This window comes from Aureobasidium subglaciale (assembly GCF_000721755.1).
Source record: "Aureobasidium subglaciale EXF-2481 unplaced genomic scaffold scaffold_15, whole genome shotgun sequence".
NCBI lineage: Eukaryota > Fungi > Ascomycota > Dothideomycetes > Dothideales > Saccotheciaceae > Aureobasidium > Aureobasidium subglaciale.
Window position 1 is genome coordinate 491126 of NW_013566980.1, and position 20107 is coordinate 511232.

The window sequence follows — 20107 nt, forward strand, 5'->3', positions numbered from 1 at the left end:
TGGACTCGCCTACCAGATGCACCAGGGTTTCCCTCACGCCGTCACACCTCTCGCACTAACTCAAATGAGATAAGTTGGCCTCTGGCACGTCTCTCGTTCTCGCAAGACGTAGAGGCTGCGACCGACCTGTATCATCAACTCATATGCTCTCTTTAAACTTGTCACTGGCACTTTATGACGATCGCACGACGGTTGTTCAAGTTGGCTGGAGTGCAACGTATGTACAATGAGCTAATCTTCATGTAGTGTATGGAATCTACAGATGATTTTTTAGTTCAGTTGTTTCGCTGACTCTTACCACCTTTAGCCTTCTTCTTTGGGGCTTCGACCTTGTTCTCTTCCGACTCCTCTGCGGCGAAGAGAGCGACGAGTGTGTCAGTGTACTTCTCCATCTGGGCAATTTCTCCAACCTTGACCCTCATATAGTCAAAGGCGACGCAGACCTTCATGTCGCTCCCTGACTTGATCTTGATGTGCTTTGCTGCCTTGGTGACATTGGTTGCGTCAGTAGGAGCCTTGACCTCGATCGGGGCTGCAACATGATCATCCACTGGGGCGTCAGCTTCATCGTCTGTGTTGATCGATATGTCCATCTCATCTCCAGTGGTTTCCAGAGAGGAGATGGCATCCTCTTCCTCAGTGTACTCCAGCACTGGGACCTTCTGGTATCGCTGACTGAAATGTGTCAACACGCAAGCCTTTGCTCCCATGCCTAGTGCCACGCTGAGGGCCTCGCTAGTCGTGGTGTGGTTCTTTGCCTCGGCATCACCTTGTAGCTCGTCGTCGAATGTGGCTTCGTGGATGCAGACCGTGCTACCCTGCCCAATCTGTGTGAACGGCTTGGACGGGCGACAGTCGCCAGAGTACGATGCTTTGAAGCCCGAGGGGAATGTCACTGAGACCGCGCGAGCACCGTGACAGTGCTGAACCTGGACACACTGTATGTCCTGCAGGTTAAGTGTTTGTGGCATAACACGAGCACGAGCAGTGTTGTCGGCCGATCGCTTCCGTGCCAAAAGAGAGCTATTCCCTCCGTGCTCTCTAGTCAAGGAAGGTGGGATGAACCAAGAGAGGGTCGACTGAACACTCTTGTTAGGCCAGTTTGGGGTGATGCACAGTGGCGCCAAACGTGAGTAACCGTAGTCGTCAACGTGACTGTACTCTTCAAGCCAGTGCAACATCGCTACCTCCGAGATCACAGAAAGACGGTCTTGTCTGCTGAACGCAGAGGCCGCATCGAAATCCAAGTCGTCTCCTGGGGAGATGATAGGTGCTGGTTGCGAGCCATGAACGGTCTTGTACCACTCTCGAATGACAGAGACAGTGCCTAGGTGATGGTCGGCGTGCATGTGACTGATCCAAATTACTCGAAGCTCTCTCATAATATCGCTGAGGACTTCAGGAGCGTAAACACGCCTGAGCTGACCCAAAGTGTTTTCGCCAGCGTCGAGAAGCATGGAACCCCAGCCAGGAATGCGCAACAGTGTCGCAGATACGTTACGATACTTTGAAGGGAGTGCAGAACCCGTGCCTAAGGTGGTGATTTCCACATCTTTCTGTGGTAGAGTGTTGGCCCAGGCATCGAGAGCTTGTTTGCTGGCTTCTACGTCCTCACGGGCGACACGGGCGAGATCAAGGACGTCTTTTGACATTTCTGTCTTTACCTTCTCGATATCTAGGAGGGCAGTAATCTCGTTGGTTTGAATCTCAAGAGATGGTTCCAACTGTATTTTCTGTCCCCGGTCAGCAACAGTGACAATATCTTGCAGCTCGCCTGCATGCTCAAGAGCTCCTGAGGCAGGGACGTTGTCGTGCACCGGGGTTCTGTAACGAAGAGCGTCGATTTGGCTCAGCCTGATGGTGGCACCGGCGGCAGAGTCGAGGGCTAATCGGTTTGGGCAGAGATCTGGGGAAGAAACGACATGCTTCATGTGCTTCATCTCCTCCATGAACTGCTTCAACAGTGGATGTGTCGCGACACCTGGACCTAGCATCCATATGAAAGCACCAACGCCAGCCATAATCTCGGCCGACTTCCACTCGGGACGCGAGACGAGAGCTTCCACGTATTCCGGCGAGGGCAGATCAACAATGGCCGCGCCTCCACCTTGTTTGCTAGGCTCCAATACCATATCCGGAGTGATCGTTTCTCCTTTATCGTTCTCAACGTTCTGGCCCTTACCAAGAGCTGCCCATTTGGGCCCCTTTTCGACACCCAATGCTTCAGCCCGTTTTGGTTGGAATCTGCCTCTTTGTATGTGATTGCGGAAGATGTATGACATGGCCACCTTTGCAGGTTCTGTTCGAGGAAGGGACTCAATAAGGGCTCCAGGCCAGGGGCGCCGGACAAGAACTTTGATGTCTGGTACAGGTTGTTTGCCTCCAGGCATCGGACCAGTATATTTTGTGATTTTGTGTGTCTGAGGATCGCGTACGAATAGTGCAGCGGGCAGCTGCACCTGGTTAATCGGGGTTTCGACGAGCGCGTCCATACGCCATGAGGAGTCGAACATCTCCGAGACCACCGATTTGGACATCATCAAGGCCTTCTCCTTGTCTTGTTGACGGAGAGGGGGGCGAGATTGCGGAGACTGTCGGCCGTTGAGCTCATCGTAGCTTCGCTTCCGAGGGCTACTCGAAGCACTTGACGCATTGGAGGCTAGAGAAACAGGCAACGCCCATACTTGGATGTTGTCGTCTGACCATGTCGGGTTCGTTGAAGGAGGCGAGAGTTGACCAAAATCGTTACCATATTCGTGCACATCTACAGGCATTCCCTTGCGGAAGACAAAACGTCGAGCAGTAGCCAGAGTATAGTTGAGGTTGGGTCCTCCAAAGACCGAGAGTCGCACTCGGTCCTTGACTTCGCGAGCAGCCTGCTCAGCAATCTTTTCCTCATCAATTTGGGCGCCATCTCGCTCCAGCTTGTTCAAGATCTTCTTCTTAGTTTCCAATAAGCTGGCCTGAGCACTACACGAAGCGGAGTCGGCCAAGGTCAAGACCATGCCGATCAAACCGCCAGTCCTTTCCCATGTCGTGTTTCCTGTCAAGAAGACCTCGGAGACCTTCAGGAGACGAACTTTCTGTTCGACTGAGGCTCGCTGAGTGCCTTCGGCGATGTTTCCAATCAGGTAGCGCTTGTTGTCGAAGTGCAACAATAGTGTAGTGCCAGGTGTGTCGGCAGTTGGCGTAGTAATGAATTGAAAGAAAGAGCGCATCCTGATGTAACCTGGCTGTGGAAGCGTGCCTTTGGGTGGTTGAAGAAATGTGGGCGGCGGGAAGACGATGTGGTGTCTCTGCGACTTTCCTCTAAGTTTGGGCGTGCTAATTCGCGCACCAGGCTTGACGGTCGAGAATTGTCGCGAGATCTGCAAACGAGATAGAGCAGTACCTGGGCTACTTTTACACGCAACTAGGAGCCTTCGCTGTGACCAAGTCGCTGATCTCAGACTCGACGGTAAGGTCCGTATGTAGGCCAGGGTGGTAGTCGGTCACTGTTGCTGCCGAAGACGACTGGTCGACATCGATAGGGCGAGAGAAGGTTCTGCTAAGTCAAGTCCTCCAAGCGCTCTGTTCGCCCGTCCAATGCATGACGATGGTCCGAATTTCTTGTCGACTCCAAGCACGGTCCACCACCATTTCGTATGTGCTCGATATGCTCCTCGACCGACTTGGACAGCTCAGGTCCCTCACATCACTTCTCACCATCTCTCTCTCTCTCTCTCGACAATCGGAGCAGAAAAACGACGGGTCGCGGCAATGCACAGTCGATTCCCATATCGGCAAAATTGGCATAGGGAGTTGAAAAAAAGAAGCGTTTCGATCATGTTACTACGGATCTAGAAAGTATTGTGTCTTGAGACAGCTTCCTTCGAGTGCGACAGCACGCACACAGGGCAGATACGGCTGTTTACCGAATACCAAAAAGTATCGAGAGATCTTCTGCACGTTCTGAGACAAATCAAAAGTAAGCCCCAGTTCCCAAGTCTATAAAAGGATTGCAATATCTACATCATGAAAGGAAATGATCTGACTACCGAACGCCAACATTGCCCGAGAACGCAGCCACAAGGCGGGGGAATAGAGTGAATCATTGGAGACTCAAGGAGAGGATTGTCTGACAAAGGAAATGCGACGCCGAGAGATGTCAAGCGGCAACAAATGAGTGTGGTCTTTCTCCACCAAACCACCGCCAGGATAACAAGAAACAAGGAGCTAGCTCATTGAGCACCTCCGCCAAGCCGACTGAGCCTTTCTATTGAAAGTTGTTGGGAACCTGAAGACCGTTGTTCAGGTTCAGCAGAGACATATCAATAGGGGCCTCACGCTGCGAGGGAACTGAGCCGGCAGTACCCTGTGGAGCTTGAGCCAAAGGGCCAGCAATGCTAGGGTCCTTACTAATGTCCTCGATGAAAGGTGCATACGCAGGGTGGCGCAACAGAACCTCGATCAGACGGCGGCAACGGCCATTCTCCTCTTGTAAACTGCGGTTCTCCACTCTGAGATCGTTGGCCTCCTGTGCCTTCATTGCGACCTCGCCTTCAAGCTGGGAGATGTACTCTGTCATGTTGTCAGTGCATGTCTTGGCAGATAGAATATTGATGATGCTTACCCTTTCTGCGGGACCGGAAAGCACGTGCGGAGACTTTGTTACGAAGTTGACGTCTCTCTTTGCTGCTGAGCTTCTTGCCCTCTTCGCTGTTTAGCAGACGCTCGTCCTCATCCATGTCCTCCTCTTCCTTTCGCATGCGAGCGACGTGGGGGAGCATGCCAGAGTCGTCTTTGCCAGACGGCACAGCACTTCCTTGACGCATTTGATTAAGGAGGCGTGAGATGCTCTCCTCGGTGTGGGGGTCTGATTGGTATGAAGAAGCACGGCTTCTGCTAGGCTTGGCCTCGAGCTGCTGCTGTGTCTGTTGTTGTTGCTGAGCGATTCGTCTTTGTTGTTGTTGCTCCTGCTGCTGTTGCTGTTGTTGCTGTGCTTCGAACTGCATTCTTTGCTGCTGAGCATGAGCTTGAACCTGAGCCTTGGCCATGGCTGCCTGCTGTGCCTGTTGCTGGTGCATGCCGGGCCACACTCTGCCGACATTGCTGGGAGAAGCATCGTGGGCTCCGATAGAAGCAGGGTCGACAAAGTCGGAGGAACGTGACTGGGCCGGAGCGGGCTGGGGATAGTAGATGGTGGGAATGGTCTGAGTGGCGTTGAAGTCCATGTTCATGTCGGCGTCGACATCAATACCGGAGGACCAGGAACCGTTGAAGCCATGGTCAAAGGCCATGTCGTCAATGCCCGAGTTGAAACCGCCAAAGGCATGGCTGGGGGTGAAAGTGTCAGAGACGGGCTGGTTCAAGGCGGAGAAACTGGCGACAGAACCAACCGGCAGGCCGGTCTGCTGCTTGAAACGATCGTATTCATGGCTGGGACCGGCAAACATGTGGGCGTCGTCTGCCTCGAAGGGCGAAGGGGCGTTGTAGTAGGCCGAGGCATCAACTAAAGGGCGGGGGGTAGGACCCGAGAGTTGAGGAGAGTTGAGAGAAGTGCCCTGGTTGAAGTCGAAGAACGACTCCATATCAAGATCTGGCTTGAGGGCATGCGGGAGGCTGCCCATCTGGGCAAATTGAGCAGTGGCCATGATGCTGGTGTTTGGCGAGGGGGCAGAGGAGCGATGCGTGTGAAGTTATGGAGACAGCGGATGCGCACGTTGTGGATTACGCGGCCTTAGTGCCAAGACCAAGAAGCGCCTTTCGGATCTGGGGGTGAGCGAGCGACTGATGATCGAAACGAGGGCGGGTTGACAGTGGATTCGGCCTTGGGGCTGAGTTTGGCGCGATGGAGAAGGAAATGTCGATGCGGTGCTGGCGGCCGGGAGCAGATTGAAGGGAGGTAAAGGAGAAGAAGGAAGAAACGAAGGGTTGCGACCGAGCAGAATCGACCAGGGAAGGCAAGGAACGATGACGGGCCTCCCTTCCCGAAACAGGCGCACAGCCTCGCCGCAACACAGACCAGTTCAACCCGCTGCTCTGACAGCAACACGGCGCAGTCTGCCACCCAAACTATCCTCGGGTCCGCAGCCCTAGCTCACCGGCCTCGTTCAGCCCTGTAACCACATGCTTATCCTACTCTCCACGCTGTGCCAAGTTGCCAAACGCCTTTCTCACGGACTCACGGCACCCCTCTGCGCCGACTTGTAATCTCACGAATCGATTTATGTCCCGAGCACTGACTTTCACAACCTGTTGTGCGTTGAGACTAACCAAACCGCTCACTAGAAGTTCTCAGCTCTAGCTCCTTGAATTGAACTTCTCGATTTTTCCTGAGGCTGGGTCTCATACGCAACACGTACGTGGCCGAGTTTGCCGTCAGTGCCCGCCGCAGCCTTCATACTTTCTTCTTGGACGTTTTCCACTCGACGTTTGCCATGTCGCATTTCTCTCCAATAGGCAGACTACCTCTCGAGCCCTGAGTCCAGCGTCACAATGGGCTGTTTGACGCTGCTGAAAAACAAATCTTGTCTGGCACCGACAGGTACTTAAGGGCATCAATACTGATTCATGACAAGATTGGGTTGCTCGACTGTCTAATCGGGTTCTGGAGGAAATTCTGTTACTCTCTGGTCTCCAGCTCTGGATCGGAGAATACGGCGAAGAAAGTCAACGAGTTGACGATTCGCGGCGGGCGTCTCCCAGCCTCTGGAAAGTATCGTATCTTGATGCATTTATACCCGCGACAGAATTCAGTACACGGGGGATCGATTTCTACTATTTTTGAGCGACATGCTGAAACACAGCGCAAATGGCAGCGCTGTAAATTGTATTGTTGACGTGAGCTCGTTGCATGGCGTAAAGGGCCGATACACTATCTGGACGCCGCGACGTTGGCTACGCGTGTCTGTATAATATGATTGATACATAGCCCACAAAACAGTTGTTCGCCCGGCGTCAGCAGCTGCGCCTGCGTCTGGCTATTTTGAGAAGTTTGTTTCCGGAGTTGTGTCATCTGTAGTACAGATAGTCTTGCCATCACATACACTATAACCTCATGTTTCTCACCCCTGAATGTGTTTGTCGGTTGCGAGTCGATGTTTGCTCCGATCCATTTGATGCTAATAATAACGGAACATTGCCAGAAGTTGTCGGATGCTCGAAGCGGACCATGTCTCTGATTCCACAGCCAAAGTATTCCACCCCTATGCTTCAAGGTTGATGCTGCGGCCGAAGCGACCGTACAGTGCGGTTTTGAGCTGCTGCATCTCTTCCCGAAGCTCGCTCAACTTTTCTTCGACTGCTGTCACATCTACATCGATTCTGTCGATTGATGCTGCCAACAGTTCCTGGACCTCGGGGAGGGGCAGCAGGAAGAACGAGTCTCCGATCTTGTACCTAGTGATGTGGTGAGACGGGACGCCGGCAAGCAGACTCTGCATAACTTACGAGACCTTCTCGTCTTCATCAGCAAGCTCAAGTTCTGATGAGACTTCTTCTAGGTCTTCCTTTTCTTTCTGGGTTGAATGGATTTAGCTAATCGAACATGTCCACTCGTGCAGAAGCCTAGGCTTACTTCTTTGGTTTTGAGATCTGCTTGCAACAGTTTCTCTTTCTGATGTAAAGTGCTGAAGCGGTTGATCTTGTCTTGATCTTCACGGCGCACCTCAGTCTCTTCGCCTTCTTCCTCTTTTGATAGCTGGAGATAGTCAGTATAATTTTCCAATGGAAAACTCCAAGAGATTAATTACCATCCGTCTCGACATCATGGCGGCCATGTCGTTTTCGCAACCTCAGATATCTTGTGGTTTGCTTGAGGTGATGCTCTGTGTAGCACGCTGTTGACTGTGCAAACACTATCAAACTACGATCTGACTGCTTGGCAAGGCCCCACGCGAGTACTCGTACCTTTGCCCCGTTCCGGACTTTGTTGTAGCTTTCTTACCAACACAACTGCCGTCTTACACCGTTCACGCCATTTATAACAAGCCTACGGTGATCTTGGAACCCATCTTTGAGACCTGTACGTTGCGAAATCAGCGCTTGAGACGTATCGAACCTGCTGAGGCAGACTCGGGAACAATCATTCTCGACGAAGTAGCGCCATGTGAGAGCATAAATCAGAACTTGTTACCATCTGATCCGCCAAAAGTGGTGGTTGTCGATGCCTGGCGATTGGTTCACCAATAGTTGTGTTCGTACCAGCTGGAGGACTTCAGTTCGGAAGAACATCGCCTGCAGTACCGGCAACGAATACCCGGTCTTGGATGCGCCAGCCGAGCTCCTCCTTCACTTGGCATACCTCGTTTATCCCCTATGGCTCAGTCGCGAAAGAGAACGAACAATGATATCGTTACGTGCTAGAGTCAGCCAGCGACGCATAAGGTAAACCAAGGCACGATGGTTTTCAAGAGTCGTCGTCCTCTTAATTCCCCATCGACTCCCTATATAGGGCCCGTATCTCAGAATGAACTGTGCCTCTGTATAGCTCGTTCCTGCTTTGCATTCATCACGGAGGGCCATTGCCTGTTTTGGCTGCAGAAGGGGCGGGAAGGAGGGGAATGCGCCAAATCCTCAGCCGCAATATACCGTTTCTCTGGAGCCAACACGTTGCCTGCAAGGCTGTGGGCGCCTTACACTATGCCTCACACTGCGCCTGAAGAACAGTTCAACAACACAGTCATCTTCGGCCTCTTCTTTCATTATTTCGCATTATCCTATATCTTTCCACGGTAGTACATCATCAATTTGCAATTTGTTGTGATAATTCGTAACTTTCCGAAACCCTCACGCTTCGCCATGGTCGAATCTCCTACAGCTGGACGAGCTATTCTTCGCAACCCGAAGAAGATCATATGTGCTCTTGACGGTAGGATACCTCATCAAGCAGTTATGGTATCTCGACTGACAGGATGCAGGTACCTGGCAGGTTCGATTGATAATTGTCTGTTCCCATTGTGTTGGCCGACTGACTGGATCTGCAGGACAGCGATTCTGGCTGGGTCAAGGGACGTCGTGGAGAACCTGGCCACTTACAAGTTGGAAGCAACGTGACTAGGATCTCACGAGCAATCAAGCCCGAGGACAGCGAGCACCACCCCCAGATCGTCTACTATCAGAGTGGAGTAGGAACTGGACTTTCTTTGCAGGATCGACTCCTGGGAGGCGGCGTTGGATTGGGGCTTTCTGAGCACATACGAGAAGCGTATTATTTCCTCGCTAACAACTATTCGCCCGGTGATTCCATATTCCTGATAGGGTTCTCACGAGGCAGTTTTACCGCGAGAAGTCTAGGAGGTCTTGTTGGAAACCTTGGACTGTTGAACAAAAAAGGTCTACCTTTCTTCTATTCGATCTTCCTAGATTGGACTGAGGCGGGGGACCCTACAAAATCTTGCTCTTCTTTTTGGGAGCATTACCGCGACCCTCTGGACCCGGAGAAGAAGCACATGCCCCAGACTCCGTCAAACGACCCAGCGCGAGTCGATGAATATCTAGATGAGTATCGTGCTAGTACGTACAGTCTGGGGCCTATCTATAATACCTCGTAGTCCCAGCTATGCTAACTCGCTTTTTATAGTGCTTCGGAGCTTTGGATTGACCCACGTTGTCCCCATCCGAGAGAACGAGCTGCGCGATGTACCCATAAAAGTGATTGGGGTCTGGGATACCGTTGGTAAGAGAAGTCCCTCAAACGAGTCCATCCAGTATTCTGACCTCCTAGGTGCTCTTGGAATACCTGTCAATCCGAGTCTTCAAAAACTCCTCGGACTCCCTTCGTTTCTACACGAGTACAAATGGCTTGACACCAGACTTTCTAATAACGTAGAGAATGCGTTTCAGGCATTGGCATTAGATGAGCATCGGGCGCCCTTCTCCCCTGCTGTATGGGAGAAGCCTACGGGCAGCCCTACGGTCAGTCAATGCCCTAAGCTCTGTCCCGACTTCATGTGGGGGCTCACCAGGCTCAAAAATACTTGTGCCTTCCCACAGCTCGTCCTTGTCTTGCTTTCATCACGGAGATACTGATTTGACTGCAGTTTCTCAAACAGACATGGTTTCCAGGAGCACATTCTAATGTTGGCGGGTCATATGATGATACAGCAACAGCAGACATATCCCTAGCCTGGATGATGGATCAGCTCTCAGGCGAAAGTGCGAAGAGTACCAAAGGCACGAGCTTTACATGGCGAGCTCAAGACTGGATTGAGTTCTACGACGACTACCTGGATACACAGCAAGCCCTGAACAAGACATGGTACCAAAGACACCCTCCCGCAAGGGGCTGGTCACTGGGCACCATCTATGATTCTTTCACATTTCCTCAGAGTCTGGCTGGCCGAGTGGTTCGGAGTCCCGGACGCTACAGGGTCACTGACCCTTTGACGGGCGTCAAGAAGCACTGCGGTGTGCTGATTGGAGACACGCACGAGTCTATTCATGCTTCGGTCAGGGTACGTCTGGATCTTGGAGGCTTTGCTTCAGAGCCGAAGACTAGTACCTGGTCACGGTTTATGCAATGGCTGCAGAGGCTTGTAGGTCGAGATGGCAAGTCTCTGTACAAGCCCGAGGCGTTACGTTTCTGGAGACTCCATGATGGGCACAAACATCACAACGATTTCTCAATCAACTCCAAGCTGATAACAGGACAATCAGCACAGACTCCATGGTGGGAGTGGACCGGAGAAGACGAGCTGGTCTCGAAAGGGCGGGTCATGAACGAAGACGTATTGGGTAGATTTGAGCTGCAACTGCTTGGACATTACGAGGACATAGCTGGTGAGATAGAAGCCAGCAACAAAGGGCTGGTAAGTATCGAAGACTTGAAGAGGTTCCAGGAGCGGGTGGCCAGAAGATCAGTCACAGCGTAGCTTTTGTCAGGCAATGTAGATGTTATGTTATTGATATAATCGTTGATGTATCCCTTGATTCGGTGTTGTGGTGATGGTCAGCCCATCTTGCCGGTTATCAAACTCTGCATAACACCAGTAGAGCAACACATAGATGTGAAGAGGCATAATAACTACCTCTTAGTGTGCGAAGCACTGCCATACTTGTCGCTGTCTCAAGGCAGACCCCTTTTTGGATCTGGAGCGACGACATCGGGAGACATTCTGTCAACAACTCCCTATGCTGAATTTCTCAAGATAGGATATGACTGTGCCTTTCTACAGCTCGTCGTTGCCTGCTTTGATCATCAGAGAGGGTGTGACAGAAGGTATCTTGCATACGGGGGGTAGGATGTGCCAAGAGTTGCGACATGATAGGATATTTAGAGTTTGTGGGGTCGACGTGTTTTGAGCTTACCGCCCGGCATACAATAGAGAAAATACTAACGAACACAAAGACGACGACAAGTACCAAGACACGCGCGCATATCATACAAGATGGTCAAGCGCAAGGTCGGAGCGCTCGAGAAAGTCGATGCAGACTTGCCGAATTTGCAATACAAGGTCCGACGAGACCCAGCGTAAGTTGCAGCGCGACAGCGGGCGAAGGGTCTGGTCTAACACATGGCAGATCATACAAGGATGACTTCAACAACCAGTACAGCCAATACCAGGCATTCTTGCAGCTCTTCATGCAGGCGCCGAGCTCGACGGATTCGCAGGGTCTGGTCAGTCTCCGAGAGCTGATCGACTTTGTCGCGCACTGCGCCGACTGCTACCCCAAACTGACGGCCGACTTCCCTACCGACCTCATGGCTCTCCTTCGCTTGCACCATGCCGAACTGGAAGCCGAACTGCGTGACAAGGTCGTTGGCAGTCTGGTGCTGCTACGCAAGAAGGACATCATCGACTCGGCTGTGTAAGCGCGCCACCTAGCCATGCATCAATCGCCGTCGCTAATCCTGTGCTCTTGCAGTCTGCTCAACGCTCTCTTCCCCTTGCTAGTCGACACTCCCAGCAAAGCCCTGCGTACTCTTCTCTTCACCAAGATCATTTCTGACCTCCGCACCTCCAACTCAAAGTCCACCAACCACAAGCTCAACCGCACCATCCAGACGGTTCTGTACAACCTGCTCACCTCGGACCCTACCTCTGCCAAGGGCGTCTGGGCTGTACGTATCACTCGCGAGATGTGGGCTAGACAGATCTGGACAGATGCCAAAGCCGTCGAGATCATGAAAGAGGCTGCCCTGTCTCAACACGAAAAGGTGGTTTCAGGAGGTGTTCATTTCTTCCTGGGTGGAGACAAGGAGCGCGAGGACAAGGCTGAAGAAGATAGCGATGACGAGGAGAACATCGACATGGGCAAGCTGCGCCACCAGGCTGGCATCAACAAGAAGACAAAGAAGAAGGCCAACGAGCTCAGGAGAGCGGCCGCCACTGTCAAGCGCAAGGAGAAGAAGAAGAAGGCCCCTCACCCCCTCAACTTCTCTGCTTTGCATCTCTTGCACGATCCCCAAGGCTTCGCCGAGAGACTGTTCCATCAGCATCTCAACACTCAGACTCCAAAGGCCAAACTCAAGCTCGACCAGAAACTGATCGTCCTTCAGCTCGTTTCTCGCCTCGTTGGTCTGCACACCCTCACTCTGATCCCCCTCTACTCCTACTTTATCAAGTACCTCACCCCCAAACAGCCTCAAGTCACTTCTTTCCTCGCATCGCTCGCCCAGTCAACCCACAGTCTCGTCCCCCCGGATGCTCTCGAGCCCCTCGTCCAAAAGATTGCCAACGAGTTCGTCTCTGAAGCCGCTGCCTCGGAGGTCGCGTCAGCCGGTCTCAACGCCATTCGAGAGATTTGCGTGAGACAACCTCTTGCCATGAACGAGACCCTCCTGCAGGATCTTGTTGAATACAGAAAGAGCAAGGACAAGGGTGTAGTCATGGCCGCCAAAGGTCTGCTGAGTCTCTACCGTGAAGTTGGTCCGGAGATGTTGCGCAGAAGAGACAGGGGCAAGGATGCTTCAATAGGCATACAAAAGGGCACCTTGAAAGACAGAAAGTTCGGCCAGGTCGAAGTGGGTGGTATCGAAGGTCTGGAGTTGCTCGAAGAATGGAAGGCAGAGGAGAGAAGGAAGAGACGCGTTGAGAAGGGTCTTGATCCCGATGCTTCTGACGCTGACGAAGATGAGGAAGAGGAAGATGAAGAAGCAGGCTGGAGCAAATGGGATCTCGAAGAAGATGATGATTCAGATGAAGAGGGCTGGATCAACGTCGAAAGCGATGGCGAAGAGATCGACATCAGCGACAGTGAAGACGAAGGCAAAAAGCCCAAAGCCAAGAAGCAAAAGACAGACGTGGAGCCAACGAAAGACGCAGAGGACACGCCAAAGGACCCCGTCGCCGAGTTTTCCAAATTGGCTACAACCCGTATTCTCACACCTGCAGATCTTGCCAAGTTGCAAGAGCTACGGACCAGTGCAGCCGTGTCCAAACACATGCCTTCACAGAAACGTCAACAACAAGGTGCTTCGGGTCGTCATGCTGATGATCCTCTCACAGCCGCAGAAATCGAAGGACTTGCTGCGCTGTCTTCCCGCGCCACCAGGGAGGAGAAGATTGCATTGGCGAAGGGAGATCGTGACGAGAAGCACATGTCAACCACAGCGAAGCGCAAGGAGAAGAAGGAATCTGAGGGCAAGAGTACCACTAACAAGGAGAAGGCCCGCAAGAAGAACTTCCTCATGACTCTTGGCAAGGCGAAGAGGAAGGGTAAGAGAAGTCTGGTCGAACACCGCAAGATTCTGAGAGGTCACATCGATCGTCAAAAGCGTGGAGGTAAGCGTGGAAACGCAGGGCATATGTAGATATTATACCACTTTTCTTTTCCAAGGTCACTCAAGCAATTACATTCATGTTTTCTCGCACAACTAGCTTACGTGCTTTGTGAGGATGAGTTTGTGAGAAGAGGAGAAGAAGCCCATACTGCGTGTTGTTGAAAGGTTGGTAGGCTACAGCTTGATTGACAAGGTTAATCGACTGATCTGTCGCCAACGTGCATGACGTTCGGAACAGCCACAGACGCGTGCTGTGTCTCGTTTTCGACGCGAAGTCAACGAGCACGATTGAATCTCATCAAGACTTCCTCCGGCCATGTCCAAACGTCCGCGAAGTCCCTCTCCTGTTAAGGAGCTGTCAGACGATGCAGACCACGACTTCTGGATATCTGAAAAGATCGAGGATCGCGCTTCAATTTTTCAGGCCTGGTTTTCGCCAACTATGCCTGCGAAGGAGCTTCAGAAGCTGGATCAATTCAAGGACGCTTCTCATCGCATTCTAGCTTGGAGGAGTCCCTCGTCGCAAAGAACTTTAGTTGGCAATGTACGGACTCTGGAGACTGGGACAGACGACGATGGAGAGCGCTATGGAGGTCGACATGTCTTGAAAGTCATTGAGGAGATGCGAGTGGAGGGCGCCATTGTTGTTGCAAGATGGTACGGTGGAGTCATGCTCGGCCCCGCGCGATTTGCCCACATTGAGAACTCTGCGAGGGACGCGATTCGAGCTTGGCGACAAAAGGAAGACAGCGAAGGGCAGAAGCGCCGGCGAATTGAGGACGAAGACATGGAGAGAGCAAGTCTGATCGTCGAATTGACGGATCGTGATCAGAACATTCTGGTATTGAGAAAGCTGCTAGAGGAGAAGACGAATCAGATACAGCCACACTCACATGCTGAACCAAAGACTTCCTCAAGACCCTCCGTACTGGCACCCGATTACAATCTCATGCCCATTGATCGACTCCGACAGTTCGACAAGGCACGAGATAGTACGGTGGCATTTCTGCTGAAGAAGATCGACGAAGCTGAGAAGCAGATCAGTCTAAGGGATGCAAAGTCTCCCTCGCCCATACTGGCTGAACTGCCTGACGCCGTTATCGCAGATCAAGCACATTTGCAGACTTCGGCCGTTCTCCATGAAACACAGGCTCCAGACACCCCCGGTGAGGTCGAGAAGCCTGTCGTACGAGCACCTCAAAAGCCTTTCGAAGAAGAAGAGTCGAGCGATGATGACAGTTCTTCTTGAGACACAAATCAAGAGATCACTGAATCATCTGGAATATAGTGTCTCTTGGCTGCCGCTACTTGTCGCTCAGGGCGAATATCATCAGCTTGGGTATTCATTGATGCCCTACAAAGCGTCACGACATGAGTCTCGACCTCAAACCACACAAACGAGCTAGCTCCTCCAACGATCAGTATGTTGCACCCATACATCATCCCACTCTCCTCCGCGATCAACGTAGAACAACAAGACGCGGGAAGTGAGAGGCATGGTCTGTTCTTCATCCAACATAAGACAGCATGCTGGGAATTCGACGAGACAACATGTTCCGGTGGCTATGCGGCAGTCTTACAGAAGCTTGTGCCTCGGTAAGCTACACGCGTGCAAGGACTTAGTTCAGGAGAGGAGGAATTGCTGGTGGTGATCGGATGATCGTTGATCGTGTTCATAGTGTCATTTCCACGCACATGGATCGACCGAGCTAGGCGTATATGGCTTTCTATCCTCAGCGCCACCGGTTCAGCAATACGCGGTCACGGAAAGAGACGTGTGACCTAAAAGGCCTTACAAAGGACTCTTCTATCTTCTACAGGGATTACACTCTGGTATCATTCCAGTCAATTATGATGTACTGCAGCTGTCGAGAGGCGTGATACCATAAAATCTTGGGCGGTGTCCTTGGACAACTACGTGAAGGAGTTATCTGCCTGGAACGGTGATATTTCGTAAGTCCTCGCTGTGTATGTTGACGGCTCTACTGACACGTATCATACAAGACCGGAAGACTGCTCAAGCCAGTATTGACCTGCAACGATATGTCGAGTTTGACAGGGTTACCCTGTAAACAATCACGCTTTCTAATGATTCCAATACGAACGACAGCAACCGTCATAGTCGTGCGTGGTTAGGAAATTGATGGTATTGTACAGAGCTCTCAATATTTCTGCCACATGTACTACCATGTGGCTGACGTCGGTGATGAATGGTAGGTTGATCTTAGGCACTTCGATGACCTGTCACTTTGTGAGACTCGAATTGGAGCTCGACGAGACACACCCAAGGAAGAGAACGCGTAATTACTCGTTATGATCATAAGGGACTATAGTCAGCTATCATAGATACTGTCCACGTCCATGTCTGCTTAGAAATCCGAGAAAAGTCAGCGTATATCGTGAGAGCGACCACAGAATTTACACGACAGGGTGACGTGTGCGACCAGCGAAAAGCACGATACATCAAATCACGTCTATTATAGTACCACGGACGTCGTCATGCGGCGATCGACCATGTAGTTGAGGTGGCTGGAGGTACATCCGCCTCTTGTATTCGCCTTAGTCGGTGGTCTTTCGACGCGACGGCTGGCAGCTTGTGTGAGCAGTATGGTGTATCAATGACGTCTTAATCAAGTTCCAGCTACTATAAAGTTGTACGCTCATAATGAGCGGCCCACTCGGCATACTTGAACCTTACTCCTTTCAAGATCCAGATTACGCAGATTCAGCATGTCTGCCGCTCCAAAACCGAAGCATGTTATTATCGTCGGCGGCTCTCTTGCTGGGCTGATGCATGCCCTGACCCTCCTTACACACTGTCCGTCAGCCAGGGTGACAATTCTCGAAAGATCACCGACGGCTCTTCTACACAACCAGGGCGCTGGAGTAGTAGCTGGCTCTGATACGCAAGCTTTCTTCTCCCGCTATGTATGTCCTGGCCACGATTTCGCCGTGTCGAGCAGGCGGAGACAATACCTTGATCGTAGCGGCGAAGTCATCAAGCAAAGTGTAGAGGACAGGGAACAACGAATGACGAGCTGGGATACACTATACCGTTTCCTGAGATGGAGAGTCGACGGCATGGATATCGAGGATTACGTTTCCGGCTCTGACCTCGAGGATCTACAAGCCAGGCTTTCAGACCATAGCCATGGCAACGCTGACTATCTGTATGGATGCAAGGTCCTATCTGTTGAAGACATGGGGCCAACGGAAGGCGTTCTCGTGTGCTGGACCAATAAGTCCGGTGAGGAAGCGCAAGCAACAGCAGATCTAGTGATAGCTGCCGATGGAGCGAACTCGTCGGTACGCAAGACGTTATTGCCATCCGTCGAACGTACCTACGCTGGATACGTCGCAGTCAGAGGTACTGTACCGGAAGACGAGATCTCAGAATCTGCGACGGAGACTTTCATCGAGAAGTTCACTTTCTTCCACACCGAGGGCACGCAAATTCTGGCCTATGTAATCCCAGGAGACCATGGCACGCTGGAGCCTGGTAAAAGATTGGTCAATTGGGTCTGGTACAGGAACTATATCGATGACAGCGGAGAGCTCGCGGATCTCATGACAGGTAAAGATGGGACACGCCATCGTGTAACTCTACCCCCTGATCAGATGAAGAATGAAGCCTGGGTCAAACAGAAACAGGACGCCAAAGACATCTTGCCACCTCAATTTGCTGAGCTGGTTGACAAAACGACACATCCGTTTGTGCAAGCCATCACTGATAATATGTCCCCTACCAACCAGTGTTGTGGTGGAAGGTTGTACTTAGTGGGTGATGCACTGGCGGGCTTCCGCCCTCATACGGCGGCTTCGACAAATCAGGCAGCGTTTGATGCATCAACGCTCGGCGAGTGGCTTAAAGGAAAGATCGATGGCAAGGCATATAACGACAGAATCATGCATCATGCTATAGACGGTCAGAGACATGGTGTCGAGCTTGGCGAGAGGAGTCAGTTTGGCAGGCATCCTTTTGCTAGCTAGAACTACTATTCTGTCTAACCACGCCACAAGCAAGAAGAAGGGAGAGAGAATGAGACGAAAACGTGATTTTCACCCATCATGTCAGCTGCATTGGCTCAGGAAGGATAGTGATACAATATCTACTTGTAACAAATGAAATGGAGCATCGATGATACTCTTCTGAATCTTGCCCCTAGCTCAGTGTCTAGTGACTTATGCCAGCCACTCACCAGCGACCCAGCGGTTGACCATCTCAAGAGAAGCGACGGGCTTGTCGTAGGGTACCATGTGGCCACCTCCGTCGATCCTCATGAAGGTGAAGTTGCCGGAACTCTTGACTGCTCCTGCGGTAGAGCCGTCCAGGAGAACGTAATCCTCGAGGGGGGTCTTCTTGAAGTCCTTGTGACCAGGCCACTCAAGGGCTTCAGTCCATGCCTGGTTACCGAGCCACTATTTATTCTTGTCAGCATCATCATCATATAGACACACAGCAGCGATATACCGACATTGCATATGTAATCGAGGCTACCTGCGTAGATCAGGACAGGGATCTCCTTGAGGATACCAGGGACGAGGCGGTGGAAGGGCTGCATCCAATCACCGGCGAAGAGGAAGTTTCTGTTGATGTCAAAGTTGCAAGAATCGTACTTGCTGACCTCTGCGCCGAGAGCCTTCATGACCTCGGGTCTGTTGAGGTACTCGCTAATCCAGTCAAGCTCGTCGTAGCAGAGGCTGTTGCTGCCGCACTTCTTGGTGATGTCGTAGGGGTTGCGGCCAGTCTTCTGGTAAGGACCGATCATGGCGTTGTTACAGTAGATGGAGGCAGGGACGCAGGACCAGACGCTCTCGCTATCGTAACAGCTCTGGATCAAGCTCAAGCAACGAGGAAGGGCGTTGTCCATGGCCTGGCACTGCTGGGGATCAAGAACGGCAGGGGAGCCACCCTCGCCACAAGCCATAGGACGGTACTCGGGGTACTGGGTCAGACCGTCGGTGAGACCGTTGCCAATGAGGACAGACTGGAGGTTGATGTTGCGCTTCTTGTGGGAAAGAATTTCGGAAGCAAAGACAGGGATGTAGTGACCAGCGTAGGACTCTCCAGAGATGTGGAAAGGTTGGCTAGCGTACTCGGGGAACTGCTTGAAGAAGAGGGTCAAGAGAGCATAGACATCCTTACCAGCGGCGACAGTGTTTGTGACGGAGCCGCCACTGTACGAGTAGCCGACGTTGACGGGCTGATCAAGGAAGATGACCGAGGCGTTGGCGTTCCACGATGCAGGGTTGTACTTGAGGCTACCGTCCTTGTTGATAGACGAAGGACCAAGCTCCATGAACAGACCGGTCAGGGAAGAGCAGCCGGGACCACCGTTGAGCCAAAGAATGACGGGATCGTTCTTGGGGTCGTTGCGAGACTCGAAGAACCCTGTATGGTAGAAAGATTAGGTCAGGCTTGGTGGAGGCAAAAGGGTAGTCGCCACTTACAGTAGAACAAGTGCTTGTCAGCCTCGTCATCATCGAGGTAACCGCTGTATTGCTTGACCTTGTCGACATTGAGGTGGCTGGGGTCGACCTTCTTTGTTCTAAGGCTGTACTTCTCCAGCTCGCCCTCGATCTCTCTCTCTTGCTGACCCTGGGCGTTCTTGACCCAGACGCTCTGCACATCGGCACCCTTCATGATGTGGTCCCACTCGTTGTCCTGCTTGCGAGCGTGAGGCTTGGGCAGAGAGAAGAAGCTGGTCTGATCCATAGCCTCGGGGTACATGAGGGCGACCTCGTCCCAGATCTGGCGGGCTTCACCAGTCAAGGACTTGAGAGACTCCTGCAGGGTGTGCAGAGGCTTGGACCATGCTTCTGAAGCCTGCTTAGGGGCCTTGAAGACGGATTGGCCAGGAGTGACGGCAGCCGTGGCGGCTCCGATCAACGAGGCGTATGCGGCGACCTTCATGGCGGCGCAGACAGAGTCGTGTGATGGCTGTGTAGCTATGTAGCTGTTTGCGAGATGAAATGCTGTCAATGCAGCACTGGAATGATGGATTGATATGGGGAGATGGGAAACAAGAAGTGAAGCTCCAAGTTATCAAGGTAGGGCGAGTGGGGGGATAAGAGAAAGGAAAGAGGGAGCCTAACAGCCCGCATCGAATGCATCAAGGTCATGCTTCCCATGCACGGTTCCTGACTGATACGGCCTTCCAAATCGGGCAAGGATGTGACGGCACGCCCTACCGAGCACCCGGGGTTGACATAACCAGCACACGACTGTTGCCCATCATGCTCGCGGAAGATATAGCTGCAGAGGGACACTTGAAGAGTATAGACACAGTATCATACTTGATCCAGAAGCCAATGACCTGAGGCCTGCATATTGCACATCAATGCTCTCGTCTGTTACTCTACTGCGTATAATGTCGTGTCTTGCGGGCGGTGGATAAGAAA

The 20107-nt window shown here is 52.1% G+C and overlaps 8 protein-coding genes across 8 annotated transcripts; 4 read left to right on the top strand and 4 right to left on the bottom strand.

Moving 5' to 3' along the window:
• Positions 1-275: 275 nt before the first annotated feature.
• On the bottom strand, positions 276-3218 carry AUEXF2481DRAFT_67137 (uncharacterized protein; the record flags this gene model as incomplete). Its single annotated transcript, XM_013486918.1, has 2 exons — positions 276-485; positions 552-3218. The coding sequence occupies 2 exons, from the start codon at positions 3216-3218 to the stop codon at positions 276-278; spliced, it is 2877 nt and encodes a 958-aa protein (XP_013342372.1).
• Positions 3219-4255: 1037 nt separating this feature from the next.
• AUEXF2481DRAFT_6481 (uncharacterized protein) lies at positions 4256-5633 on the bottom strand (the record flags this gene model as incomplete). Its single annotated transcript, XM_013486780.1, has 2 exons — positions 4256-4560; positions 4613-5633. The coding sequence occupies 2 exons, from the start codon at positions 5631-5633 to the stop codon at positions 4256-4258; spliced, it is 1326 nt and encodes a 441-aa protein (XP_013342234.1).
• A 1554-nt stretch (positions 5634-7187) lies between these two features.
• Positions 7188-7760, bottom strand: AUEXF2481DRAFT_30984 (uncharacterized protein; the record flags this gene model as incomplete). The annotated part of the gene is made up of 4 exons (XM_013486842.1): positions 7188-7380; positions 7432-7499; positions 7559-7681; positions 7734-7760. The coding sequence occupies 4 exons, from the start codon at positions 7758-7760 to the stop codon at positions 7188-7190; spliced, it is 411 nt and encodes a 136-aa protein (XP_013342296.1).
• Positions 7761-8712: 952 nt separating this feature from the next.
• On the top strand, positions 8713-10865 carry AUEXF2481DRAFT_41638 (uncharacterized protein). Its single transcript, XM_013486892.1, has 6 exons — positions 8713-8851; positions 8901-8911; positions 8967-9495; positions 9563-9658; positions 9707-9897; positions 10023-10865. Exons 1-6 carry the CDS (start codon positions 8782-8784, stop codon positions 10851-10853), a joined length of 1728 nt encoding a protein of 575 aa, XP_013342346.1. The 5' UTR covers positions 8713-8781; the 3' UTR covers positions 10854-10865.
• A 504-nt stretch (positions 10866-11369) lies between these two features.
• AUEXF2481DRAFT_6484 (uncharacterized protein) lies at positions 11370-13735 on the top strand (the record flags this gene model as incomplete). Its single annotated transcript, XM_013486781.1, has 3 exons — positions 11370-11452; positions 11503-11790; positions 11848-13735. 3 exons carry the CDS (start codon positions 11370-11372, stop codon positions 13733-13735), a joined length of 2259 nt encoding a protein of 752 aa, XP_013342235.1.
• Positions 13736-14021: 286 nt separating this feature from the next.
• Positions 14022-14954, top strand: AUEXF2481DRAFT_81197 (uncharacterized protein; the record flags this gene model as incomplete). Its single annotated transcript, XM_013486931.1, has 1 exon — positions 14022-14954. The coding sequence occupies one exon, from the start codon at positions 14022-14024 to the stop codon at positions 14952-14954; it is 933 nt and encodes a 310-aa protein (XP_013342385.1).
• A 1294-nt stretch (positions 14955-16248) lies between these two features.
• Positions 16249-17848, top strand: AUEXF2481DRAFT_41642 (uncharacterized protein). Its single transcript, XM_013486893.1, has one exon. It carries the CDS (start codon positions 16436-16438, stop codon positions 17693-17695), a length of 1260 nt encoding a protein of 419 aa, XP_013342347.1. The 5' UTR covers positions 16249-16435; the 3' UTR covers positions 17696-17848.
• On the bottom strand, positions 17604-19791 carry AUEXF2481DRAFT_41643 (uncharacterized protein). The gene is made up of 3 exons (XM_013486894.1): positions 19157-19791; positions 18181-19097; positions 17604-18124 (listed from the first exon to the last, which is right to left on the bottom strand). Exons 1-3 carry the CDS (start codon positions 19617-19619, stop codon positions 17888-17890), a joined length of 1617 nt encoding a protein of 538 aa, XP_013342348.1. The 5' UTR covers positions 19620-19791; the 3' UTR covers positions 17604-17887.
• Positions 19792-20107: the final 316 nt, after the last annotated feature.